The sequence below is a fragment of the Idiotropiscis lumnitzeri genome, chromosome 19, assembly GCF_059441095.1.
Source record: "Idiotropiscis lumnitzeri isolate Australia: NSW breed Sydney's pygmy pipehorse chromosome 19, RoL_Ilum_1.0, whole genome shotgun sequence".
Taxonomy (NCBI): Eukaryota; Metazoa; Chordata; class Actinopteri; order Syngnathiformes; family Syngnathidae; genus Idiotropiscis; species Idiotropiscis lumnitzeri.
Genome location: NC_142409.1, coordinates 11,133,115 through 11,145,343, shown reverse-complemented (window position 1 = coordinate 11,145,343; position 12,229 = coordinate 11,133,115). Strand labels below are relative to the sequence as shown.

General features: G+C 45.4%; 1 protein-coding gene across 14 annotated transcripts in view; it reads left to right on the top strand.

The window, feature by feature from the left end:
• Positions 1–12,229, top strand: part of scrib (scribble planar cell polarity protein) — a 43,880-nt gene that overhangs the window by 21,583 nt on the left and 10,068 nt on the right. For 7 of the 14 annotated variants that reach the window (XM_088282867.1, XM_088282863.1, XM_088282865.1 and 4 more), the window contains exons 16-33: positions 471–533; positions 1,775–1,864; positions 1,946–2,023; positions 2,143–2,478; positions 3,241–3,321; positions 4,432–4,671; positions 4,777–4,797; positions 5,579–5,689; positions 5,755–5,931; positions 6,008–6,124; positions 6,289–6,501; positions 6,574–6,693; positions 7,323–7,379; positions 8,155–8,211; positions 8,567–8,647; positions 11,648–11,719; positions 11,891–11,944; positions 12,031–12,153. In XM_088282867.1, the coding sequence (XP_088138993.1) occupies positions 471–533; positions 1,775–1,864; positions 1,946–2,023; positions 2,143–2,478; positions 3,241–3,321; positions 4,432–4,671; positions 4,777–4,797; positions 5,579–5,689; positions 5,755–5,931; positions 6,008–6,124; positions 6,289–6,501; positions 6,574–6,693; positions 7,323–7,379; positions 8,155–8,211; positions 8,567–8,647; positions 11,648–11,719; positions 11,891–11,944; positions 12,031–12,153 (2,091 nt within the window). Of the gene's footprint in view, positions 1–470; positions 534–1,774; positions 1,865–1,945; positions 2,024–2,142; positions 2,479–3,240; positions 3,322–4,431; positions 4,672–4,776; positions 4,798–5,578; positions 5,690–5,754; positions 5,932–6,007; positions 6,125–6,288; positions 6,502–6,573; positions 6,694–7,322; positions 7,380–8,154; positions 8,212–8,566; positions 8,648–10,457; positions 10,818–11,647; positions 11,720–11,890; positions 11,945–12,030; positions 12,154–12,229 lie in introns of all 14 variants that reach the window. The other 7 variants (XM_088282869.1, XM_088282858.1, XM_088282861.1 and 4 more) reach the window with 7 other exon arrangements.

Below are 12,229 nucleotides of genomic sequence, written 5' to 3'. Positions count from 1 at the left end.
AGGAGTCAACTGTTTTTTTTTTTTTTTTTTTCAATAAAAATAAAATAAAATAAAGCAGCTTTAATTTAAAAAGAAAAAAATGGTCATAATCCATTTTAGAAAAACTGCTTCAGTCATGCTTGGATGTCAGATTTATAAGATATTTCCAAATTTTCTAATTGCTTTTAAGTCTTTTTTTCTCAGTTGTAGCAAAAACTGTCAGGCATGGATGCTTTATTTTGGATTTATTGTTTCATGCCTTCTCTTGTCCGCTTTGGCTTTTTCTTTTTCTGCCGGTGTTGGCTTCTGGTGTCTGGGGCGGTGCGAGCGCGCTTTGGCTTCCGAGTGGAGACGCCACAGTCTCGAAAAAGTGTCGTTGCGACCCATTTTTTTTTTAATTTATTGACTTTTTGGAGTGAGTGCAAGCCTTTTCATTTTTTGGGGGGGCCTGACTAATCCGCATGCTTGTCGCTGGTTCCTGTCCCTAACAGGGGGTGTCATTTGATCAAGTCAATAATCTGCTGATTGAACCTGCTCGAATTGAGGAGGAAGAGGTCTGTACCTTCTACCTTGGCTTTCCTGTCTACTCTTTTGTCTGACTTCTTTGCCCACCCGCCCGCCCACTCACTGGAAATGCCACTAAAAATCCAGGACATAATCAAAGCTCATCGCTTGCTTGACGACCCCGAACGCACCATCCGGTGAGTGTGGCAGAACCTGAATGCGGATCGTCCGTGTTGTATTCTTAATAGTTTGCTTTCAGACACCCAAAAATATGAAAAAAAAAATGTTTGATTCGATTGGATTGAAATTGCAAAATTGAAAAGTCCTTTTCCGTCCAGCTTCATGTTCTGCCACCTCTCCTGCCGTCTTTGCTGCTTCCCGCCGCTTTGCCGCTTTTCTTGGCTCGTCCACGCTTGCCGGCCGGGACGTCGGCATCTGCCATTTTGGTTTGGTTTGGTTTGGTTTTTGTTTTTGAAACGCACGCTGAACCAGAACAACAACAACTACTCTCTCTCCGATGAATGCAGACGCTCCCTTCTCTTGAATTGAAAGATTAGAGTAAAATTGTGTGTCTTAAGTGTGTCATTGTTTTTGGTTTTTGGATATGTCAAATGGATTTTCAACGCCGCAGCATGGCTCTTTTTGTAGTCATAGAATACACTTTTCTTTACTCCTTTACACTCTTCCTGTTTATTATGCATGGCTTGTGAACATGTTTAGATTGGACAATATATTTACATTTTATTCACACAAAAAAAAAAAAAAGAAAAAAAGGATATCAGCGTTTGGGGTGAAATTGCAGAATGAACCGAAAATGCAACATAATCGTTGCAGGAGAACTTCATTTGACCTTTCGTACATTTTTCAACCGACAACCAATTGTTCATTGTTGGCTATTTTTTTCTCAACTTGCTGTTCCCGATCAAGGAGCAAGAAAAAAAAACAATTTAAAGTAGTCCAATGTTAGTCTTTATAGGCCCATAAAACTTATTTTTTCTTTCCATTTTTTCCTAATTAATCGGCCAATTAATTGGTCATCTAGCAATTATTTTGTCAAATATTCATTTGGTCATCCTCATTCAAATGTTTCATGAAAGTCAAATGAAGTGTGGTTATAGTTCATTTTCGACCCATCCTAAAATTTCGCCCAAAAACTGAATGTCCCCAACTTTTCGTGAAAATTTGAGATGACGCACGCGAAGTGCCGCGAACGAGACCTTCCAAGACCGGAGACGATAGCGTTTGTGTCTGGACTCGAAAGGCTTTCATTTTTAATCTAACCACCTTGCAGCACACCTTAACCATCCTGCGACAAACGGGCGGCCTCGGCATCAGCATCGCCGGCGGGAAAGGCTCCACGCCGTACAAGGGCGACGACGAGGTGAGAGACGCACTTCCTGGACACAACACACCAAAACGGGTCCTGCTGAATTATTGACGATCCTTTTGCGTTTGACTTCAGGGGATCTTCATCTCCAGAGTTTCTGAAGAAGGTCCGGCGGCCAGAGCAGGAGTGAAAGTGGGAGACAAACTGCTTGAGGTACAATTTATTTATTTATTTATTTTTACAAATGTTTCCATTTTGTTGTCAAATGTTAAATTAAATTGTACTTACAAGTAAAAAAAAAAAATTCAATTCAACTTTGCGGATGATCCCAGGTCAACGGTGTGGACCTCCACGAAGCCGAGCACCACACGGCCGTGGAGGCCCTGCGCAGCTCGGGGGCCGCCGTCTCCATGACGGTGCTTCGCGAGCGCATGGTGGAGCCGGAGAACGCCATCACCACCACGCCGCTCCGACCCGAGGACGACTACTTCCCGCGGGAGCGACGCAGCAGCAGCGGCCTGACCTTTGGCGGCGACGGCGGCCACGGGCAGGGGGCCGGGTTAGGACCCCTGCAGCACCTCTCCGCCTGCCTGGTGCGCAACGACAGGGGGCTGGGCTTCAGCATCGCCGGCGGGAAAGGATCCACGCCGTACCGTACTGGCGACACGGTGAGGCAACTTGGATTTTGTTACGGATGACCCGTGTCTGCCGCGCTTTATTGGGGACGGAGCTGCGCTTCGATTTAACTTCGCAGAAGAGAGAGAAAAATTGACAAAAATCGGACAATTTTTTTTGCTGATTTATATTACGAAAAAAAATTATGGGAGTTGTACCATTACATGCAAAATGTAGGAAGTTTTTTTTTTTTTTTACTGTAGTTTAATTTTTATTTTTTTTAAATCAGTAGTTAAATACGGAACATGAATAAATAATACTCTGGGTTTGGAGCACATCTAAGACTTTAGCTTGTCAGTTGTGGGTAGTTGGACAGGTCGGTCACCCCCCCCCCCCCCCCCCAAAAAAAAATGTTTGTCGTAACTGTCGGTCTTTGAGCTGCTCCAATTCTGACCGCGGCGTTACTCCGCCGTCGCCAGGGAGACGGAGATATGAATAGCGAGGCCCGGACACATGATAGGTTCACCGTAAGTGGACGGGGTAGTCGAGGCGTTTGTTGGGGCCAGCCAGTGTTCGAGGAGTCCAGAGCAAGAGCGACCGCTTTTCGGATTAGAGGCGGGTCCGACTGTAAGTTGAAATGTTTTTTTGGGGAGGCTTGACTGTGAACTTTGCCCACGCGTGTGTCGACACACTTTTGTTTTTCGCTCGGGTTTGGTCAGAATTCGATTTGGCCGATTGTTCAACGCGTTCGGTCTGGCCAGCTTGGTGACGGGACTAATAAAGAACTTGTTTCATGCGCTTGTTTTTGCTTTTAGGGGATCTACATCTCTCGCATTGCAGAGGGTGGAGCCGCCCACCGAGACAGCACGCTACGGATAGGCGACAGGGTCATCTCCGTGAGTAGTCGACGAAACCTTTGACAAATTTGCTGTCGCTTTAGTTTTACCTTATTTTTCTGCACAGCATTTAAGATTTTTTATCTTCTTCCTAATTTTGATGCTAGTTCGGTCTTATCAAAATCTTTGTAACTTTTCAGATGTTACGGTTGCCTTCTTTTTAATCGGAACTTTTTGAGTTTTAAGAGATGCTTTTGCATTTTTTACAGCGGGCATTTTCAGCATTCGAAACATTTGGGAGTTTTACAGGTTTTTTTTTTACCTGCACATCTTTTTTTAATTTAATTTTTTTAACTTGAAATACCACGCATTGTCACTCCTCCCACTTGACTCGAGTCGGCGAATCCGATGGTTTATTCGGAGCAGTTTTACGAGTGAACGTGTGCAGGGCGGGAAAGCGTTGAGGAGCGAGTATGTGGCCCAACTCTTCCCTCCCTGGCTTCATCCTCCGTTTCTTCCCCTTTGCTGCATGCTCACTGTCGCGTTACCTCCCTGCCTTGCGTGTCGGTGTCGGTGGTGGGCGTGGTGTCGGCGCGTGAGCCGGCGGTAAGCGGCGATACTGTCGGGCCAGCGCTGACCTCTGCTTGTCTGCTGAAAGCAAATACGTTCAAAGCTCTTTAACGAACGGCGCCGCTTGCCTTTGTTGACTTAAAAGCAAATCTTTTGGAGGCAACACGCTCCCGCTTGTGTTTTTAAATCAATAAAGGCAAGCGACGAGGAAGTAAAATTGTGCAGATTTTAGCCAAGTTATAAAAGTCAGGCTCCTGCTTGCTGGCTGTTTAATGCTTTTCTTTTGAGCCTAATTTCTGAGAGCTGCGTTTGCGCCAAAACCACATAATATATTTAGCATGGTTGCTGCTGGAGTAGGCAAATTTACTTTTTCATTTCATCTATTCTATTCTATTCTAATTCTATTCATTACATGCCACACCCAATTAAAGTTTCCCGTCAAACTAAACATAAAAAAAATAGAATTAATTGAATTCCATCATTAAATCATCACATACATTTTAAATTGTGTCATTACTCTGTTTTCAAAAAGTACATTCCAGACTTTTTTTTTCCTATTTAAAAACAAACAAACACAAAACTTTGTCACTGTAAATCCAGATCAATGGTGTAGACATGACAGAGGCCAGACATGACCAGGCAGTAGCGCTCCTTACCGGCACCTCCCCCACCATCGCCCTCCTGGTGGAGCGAGACCCCAACGCCCCGCGCTCGCCGGGCCTGTCCCGGCAGCGGGCCCACTCCCCGCCGCCCCCGGAGCCTTCGGACTCTCCGGACCAGGACGACGAGGGCCTGCAGGGGAACCACCTGGGTCGGATGGAGGATGAGTACCCCATTGAGGTAAGGGGGCGGGGCCTCCTGGAAAAGTCGAGTTAGTTGAAATACCGATGAGCTCCTTAATAGGTTTTTCTATTTGGCTTCTACTTGATACTTGCTGCTGTCCAGTTCGAAAGAGGATGGTGCATGGTATGAAAACAAATTGTGGAATGGATTGTGGAGTAAAGCCGTGATTCCCAACCTGATTATCCAATATCGTATAATTGGTCAGAAAATTATTTATTGACTTCAAATGGTGTATCTTTGTTGTTCAACTACATATAGTGACGGTCAGAACAATTAAATGCTCTTAATATTAATTAAAAATCCTATGGTTCCACCTGACGGTGACGAAATGCGCTTTGTCTTTATAAAGGTTGGGAAACATTGGCGTAAACATTGAAATAAATATTGCAGCCTTATAACTTGCAACTTCGAAAGCAGGGTACATGCGTGCTGATGTTTGACATCTTACCAATTTTTTTTAAATGCGTGAGACTCCAGGCTATTCGCTGACTTCTCCAATTGAGTGTGACGCCACCACCACACACACGTTCACAATTCCTGGCGCAGTACCAACACTGACCTGCGAGAGGCAGCATGGAGCCAAAAGGCTTAAAAGATGCTAGGCTAACTGTTAGCTTATTCGGTAAATACATTGTGGTCTATACATCTAATTTATGTGGAGGAAAAATACATTTTAACTCACTTCACATCATTAGGTAATCTTTTAAACACATCTGACATTCGTGCCTTTGCTGACTTTCATCACAAGGAAGGGCAAATAATCAAATCTGTCAGATTGTAAGTGTGTGTGTACCCGGCTTTGACATAAACAATAGAAACAACCAAAAATAGAATCCTTTAAGTCCTCTAGTAAATGTTTACTTTTTAATACTTTTATCACAATTAAAATGATCTGCTTTGACAGGAAGTGACGCTGGTCAAGTCAGGCGGGCCCCTCGGTCTGAGCATCGTTGGGGGCAGCGACCACGCCAGCCATCCCTTCGGCATCAACGAACCCGGGGTGTTCATCTCAAAGGTAAACCCGCAGTTCCAAAAATCATGGAACATGGAAGACTGTGGCTGACTGTTCTATGCCCGCAGGTGATCCCTCACGGTTTAGCGTGCGAAAGCGGGTTGCGTGTGGGCGACCGCATCTTGGAGGTGAACGCCATCGACCTGCGCCACGCGACGCACCAGGAGGCCGTGCGGGCGCTGCTGGCCAACAAGCAGGAAATCCGGATGATGGTGCGCAGAGATCCCTCGCCGCCCGGGATGCAGGTCAGCCCCGCCGCCAACTCGGACTAGTCGAGTGTGTGTTGAGATACTGATGTCGTCTTTTATGCGGCATTTTCAGGAAATTGTCATCCATAAGCAGCCAGGGGAGAAACTGGGGATCAGTGTACGTGGCGGAGCGAAAGGCCACGCAGGAAATCCTTTTGACTCGACTGATGAGGGCATCTTCATATCCAAGGTAGCACTTGATCAATACTGAGACGTACTTCGTTTTAACTAGCGGTACCTTCACTAGCTGGGCTCTTAAATGTCAATTTTAAATCGGACTTTTGAATCTGGATTTTGTGCTTGAATGCTGGACTTGAAATTTTTCATTCGTAATATGTCTCCTTTCAAAACAAGGTGAGCTCCAGCGGCGCGGCCGCCCGGGACAGCCGCCTGCAGGTGGGCATGCGCATCCTGGAGGTGAACAACCACAGCCTGCTGGGCATGACGCACACGGAGGCCGTGCGGGTGCTGCGCGCCGTGGGCGACTCCCTGGTCATGCTGGTGTGCGACGGCTTCGACCCTCGCAAAGTGCCCACGGCGGAGGCGAGTCCTAACGAGGAGCCCTATGTTCGTATAAAAGCTTCTACGGTTGATCTGACTGATCGCAACGCACGGGCTCAACGAAATATGCGTCCCCAGGCGTCTCCGGGCATCATCGCCAACCCTTTTGCGTCAGGAATCGTCCGTAAGAACAGTATGGAGAGCATCTCTTCTATAGACAGGGACTTGAGCCCCGAGGAGATGGACATCATGCAAAAGGTACGATTTCACTTCATGGTCCTTAAAATCTACAAATGAGGAATCTTTATTATATTTTATATAGAGAGAAGAACAATTATTTGTGCTTCCACTAGATGGCAGCACATAGATGATTCTCCCATGAATCCACCTGTTGCCATTCATACAACAGATTTCTAGTCAACTTTATATTATAATCTGACTAAATTTAAACGATCATTATTTGAATTTATAAATTTGCGTGAGATTGGCGATGAGTTGTGAGATTAGTTTTTTAAAATATGTGCCAGACCCAAATGACAAGTCATCCTAGTTGTTTTGGGAAACCAGGAAGTCATTGGCATGCATCGCAAGGGGCGACTTTGACAGTAATTTTGCCAGTCATCAACATACCGGGAATGGCTTTGGCGCGGCCAAGTGAAGGCGTGAATCAAATGTTTTTGTTCAGCGTTTTTTTGTGTGCGCGCCACGGCAGCAATTCAGCCTTAGCGTCAGTTTTACTGCCGCGCGCTCATGCATCAGAGCACTCGAAAGCACCAGTGCGCGGCCGTTTATTTAGTCCCGACGCGGAGTGAAGGCGTGTAGAATTGAATGGAGCTCGCGCGCACTTAAAAGCAGCGCTAAGGAGACCGACTGTCGCTCTTCTTCAGGAGTCTGAGATGGTGAGGGAGACGTCCCAGTGGGAGAAGGAAGAGATGGAGAAAGTGGTGAGTTGATCCCAACAACGACACGCTCAATAATTTCATAATCTTGCAAATGATTCATATTTTTTTACTTGTGCAACATAAAAAAAAAAATTGGTTTTGAAAGCGTCCAGTTTCCGTGAGAAAATTCCCAAATTGATGAGGATGTTTTCGCATTCCTTCTAAAATTTCTACAAAAAAAAAAAAAAAGCGTGCAAATAATGAAGTGCAACTAAAATTGACGTTTTCACAATCGATTCAATTTACATTTTGACGTCAAACATTTGATGAGGCAATTTGCCAAATTAATGGTTACATTTTATGGTCATCAAATAAAGACCGATTATCGTTGCGTTAATGTTTTCTCTCAAAATACGACGTTAATATCAAGAATAATTTGTGCATGATCTGCTTAGTCAAAAACTAGATTTCATCAATTATTAACATTCGACACAGTACACACAGACGAGAAAAATAATATAAATGACTTTTAAGTATTTTAAAACGGGGAGTAGGTGTCAGCCATTCTTGTGCTCTCCCCACCTGAGACCTCGCATGCTTTTTTCAGCTCGCAAAGTGAACGAATGATTCTGTACTTTTCTCTCCTCTGTTTTTTTTTTCTCTCTCTCCCGCCCTGTCCTTTTTTGGTCGTGCGTGAAATCTTCCCATCGTTCCATCTGTGCCACCGCTTTTTTTCTTGCTTTCGCTGTCATTTCACCTCCCATCAAATGTGTGTGTGTGTGTGTGTGTGTACTTCCTCCTTCCGCACTGTCCTCCCCCCTACCTGTCTGGGTCAAAGGAGCGTATGCGCTTGGAGCGAGAGGAGGCAACTCGCCTGCTTGAAGAGGAGACCGAGGTGAGACAATCCTGGAACGCTGCTTGGCGTTTAGCGCTCCCTCCCTGATTTTACTGGGAAATGACAAAAAAAAAAAAAATCCAAATCAAGTCAAACCATTCTAACGTCAAACTAGTCAGCTCATTCGGGACATCCTGCAAATTATTTTCAAAATCCTAAAATTCTTATCTCCTCCTACATTTTACATTTCCTAGATTTTTAGTTCAATATACAGCTTTTTTTTTTTTTTAAACTCATTTACTGCCATTGACGGCTAAAGACGTCAAAGATTCATTTTTATTTACTCGGCTAGTAGTGAATGAGTTAAATGTCGTTTTTTTTTTTTTCTTTTCTTTTCCTATATTGTGCTCTCTAGAACATCAGCACTGCACCTTTAAAACTGGACTACAAAACCCTGGCCGCGCTGCCCACCACCAGCCTCCAAAAGATCAACAGGGTAAGCCACACACCCGTTTTCAAATAGTTTCAACATCTTCAAGGAAGCCTTCGCGTTTAGCTCATGCGCCTCTTAAGTCCGCCATTTGCTCCGTACGCATATCCCCCCCCCCACGCTAACATAGCTGACCTTGGACCTACCATGCTTCTTGCAAGGACAACCCCCCCCAGCCCCCGTTTTTTTTTTTTTAGAGGACAAAGGAGGTGAATAAAACAAAGCACACGGGGTGCTGTTTTCAATGCCGGGACATGAGGCTTCCTTGGACATGTGTGACACGGAGAGGTGGCATGTTTGGGGGAAGGGGGGACAGCTGCCCCCGTTCGTGATATTTTAAACCTGCATCTGGTGAAGTGGACACGGGCCACTTGGGGTGGGCGGAGTGGAGGGCCAGACAGTTGAGGAAGGGTGTTGTCCCGCAAGGGTTTTCGCTTTGACTTCTGAGGCGACTCACTTTGACGTGGACGTTCAGGACGCTCCAGCTCAACACGCGAGGTAGGAAAATGGCGGTCGGGTTTTATCATTTGATTTCAATTCCATTCTCTCTTCTTTTTTTTTTTTAATTTTCTGGAAACCGCAGCTTCGGTTGCGATTCAGTGTGTTGTGATTTTAGTAAGAAGCAGTGTTGTGATTTGTTTTTTTTCTAATTAATACACGATTTTAAAAATGTTAGAATGAAGTTAGGTAAACTAAAATTCACATTTCTTTTTCTTCCATAAACGACTGTACAGTAAAACCGAAATAAATATTTAAAAAAAAAAAAAACTCCGAAACTCATGTATGAAATGAATTGAGAAATATACAAATGGAAATTTTCACATTAATTGCAGTTTTACTGAGTTTTATAAACTACAAAAATGGACTTTCAGTGACTTATCGTTTTTATTCATTCATTATTTATTTCATTAGTCTTGAGACACGAAATTAAATTGGTGAACGCCGGGAGAATACGGAAATTCATTGAGCGCAATCACGGAGGAGCTGCTGTCGGCCGCAGCTCACGCGGGACGCTCTCATGCTCCCCCATCACGCTTCACATCTTGAAGTCACATGCCAGTATGTTCGATACATTTTATATTTGTCATTTCCATTCCGATATGTTTCCATATGTTCCAATTAAATGTGTTTATTTTCATTTCTGTTGGTATAATCCTTCTCCATGATACATTTTCAACTATAACAAGTGCGTCTCGAACGTATCCCCAGTGGTAAACGGGGGGTTACTGACGGGCTAAATTTACATTTTGACGCCTGCCCCGACTCGCTCACATCTTGGAAGGTGCCGAACTGTCTCGCTCGTCTGATAAATTGGTTATTTAAGGCACTAAAGAGAGTCTCGTTGCATGTGTAAGAGAGTCTGGAAATCTTGTATGACGACATCAGGAAGCGTTCCCTCTCTCCCCAAATTTAGACATTTAGTGCTTAAACCACTGTGAAGAGTTTTAACGTCTGCGTGCTGAGTGAGTGATTAATGGACTTTGGAGTTTGGGTACACTGAAAAAGAAAGATACTTTTAATTGACTTCATTTGAATATAAATGTTGGTTGCGCGCGATTGAAATGCGGTAAATTGAGGTCATTTTCAATTTGAAGAGGGGAAAATATGTACAAATTAATTAAATCCAAAGGAATTTTTCTCTATGTTTATTGAACAAAAATTTACACACACCATAAGTGAAAATCTGCGATGACGTCTTTAGCCGTCAATGGCAGTAGATGAGTTCATTGTTTTCAATCTTCCAATTTTTTTTTCCCCATTCCTATTCCTTTCTCTGTTCATGTCCTCCCTCTGGCTTTTCCTTCTCCCCGTTCAGTTCTCTCCTTTTCTAAGTCCAACCACCCCCATGGAGGTCCCTCTGCAAGCCCAGTACGGTGCCCCGTTAGAGCCTCTGGGCTTCAGCTTAAGCCCCCCCACAAATCCCCACGTGGATCCGGCGCCCTCCCCCATTTTGTTCTCCTCCAAAGAAGACGGCGCCGGCTCGACGGCGACTCTGAATTTGTCCGAGGAAGCTGAGGAGTCCCTGGTGGACTCGCAGCCCATCTGTTTCAAAGAGAACCCCTTTTTAGTGGCCAACCGCAAAGGTAAGGGTCTGCCGCCCGGCCAGCAGATCCTTTCGGGACCACCGGTGGGCTACGGCAAGCAGGGCCAACTTCAGCCTTGGTTGTTCAGCAAGGCAAGACTCCTTTTGCCCGAGTGTGCTGTGAAGCCGGCATGTTGTGTGACAATACCGTGACGCTTTGTTTATTGTCGGGGGGGGAATACGTGCCACGTGAACATCCAGCGAGAACATGACATTTCTAAGTTTGTGCGGGCTGAAATTACGAGACTTATTGGGGACCTTCTCTGCCTCTCCTTCTGTCCCTTTAATGACGCTGCATCTCTGCTTGACCATCTGTAGCGGGAGCTTCACTGTATCCGCTTTTGAACACGTCGCCATTCACTTTTGAAGGACACAAAAAGGCCTTGTATGGTTGGCAGCATGCTTTGCAACAAACTCGCGTTGACTCCCCGGTCGAGATGGGCTGGAATGCGTGTGGCGACAGCTGCTATGGGAGGAATAAATTGCTGTGAAGTGTTTGAGGCCGGCAAGGCGCTGCGAAGACGTGCATGTCCTTTGCTTGGGTGGATGACACTAACCGATGAATCGACGTGTCTGCTTGTCTTATTGTGTCAAAGAAATGGACAGATCTATAGCGCGCCATCGCTATTTAGAATGCGTTTGTAATGCCAACCCGAAACTCATTCACTGACACCCACGTCACTCACCAGACCAAGCTCTCCTTTTCAAGTCATCAATGCTTGAAAGTCACAGATACGACAGTGCAGGATGAGGATAGTGACACCAAGTGGTCAGAAATATTACCTGCACTGTCTAATAATGCAAAATCATTTTTTTATCCGCTGACTCAAATTAATAGAATAATCGATATGATTCAGAAAATAATCGACACCTGCAGCTGTTGATCGAATAGCTCGTTTATTCTGCGTCGTCTTATCTTCCAGACTCCTTCATCTGATTACACCAGGACGGAAAGTCCAATCAGAGAAGCTTCCTACTCTCCGACCATCCAGCCGGTGAGCACTTGGCAAGCGCGCCACATCATTTGCATTCAGCTTTGTGTTCTCCTCGCCATGAGTCGCTTCTGACTTTCCCACCCACGTCCCGCCTGCTTTCATCCTTTGTATACTTGACATATGTCCCCCCCCCCCCACAGCTTCACAATTGCTCATATTTTCTTTCCATAGGCAAGCATTCATTTCACCTCCACCCCCAACACCAAGGACCACACTTCATCCTCTGTGAGTGTCATGTTGCCATAGAAACCACCAGCAATTCTCGTCTGCCGGCTTACCGTTACTTTTTCTTTTTTTTTTTGTGTCCGCAGACACGACCGGGCGCCATCCTGCCTGTCGGGCGCGTGCGACCGAGCACCTCCCCGGCCGCTCCGGACGGCCTCAGCCCCAGCCCCTTCCAGCATGGCCCCTCTCCCTTCAACTCCCAGACCTCTGTAAGACCCCTCACGTCCACGTAGGGCTGCGCTCTCGTCGTCTGCGCATGGCGAGCTCTTTGAGCGCTTATTGCAT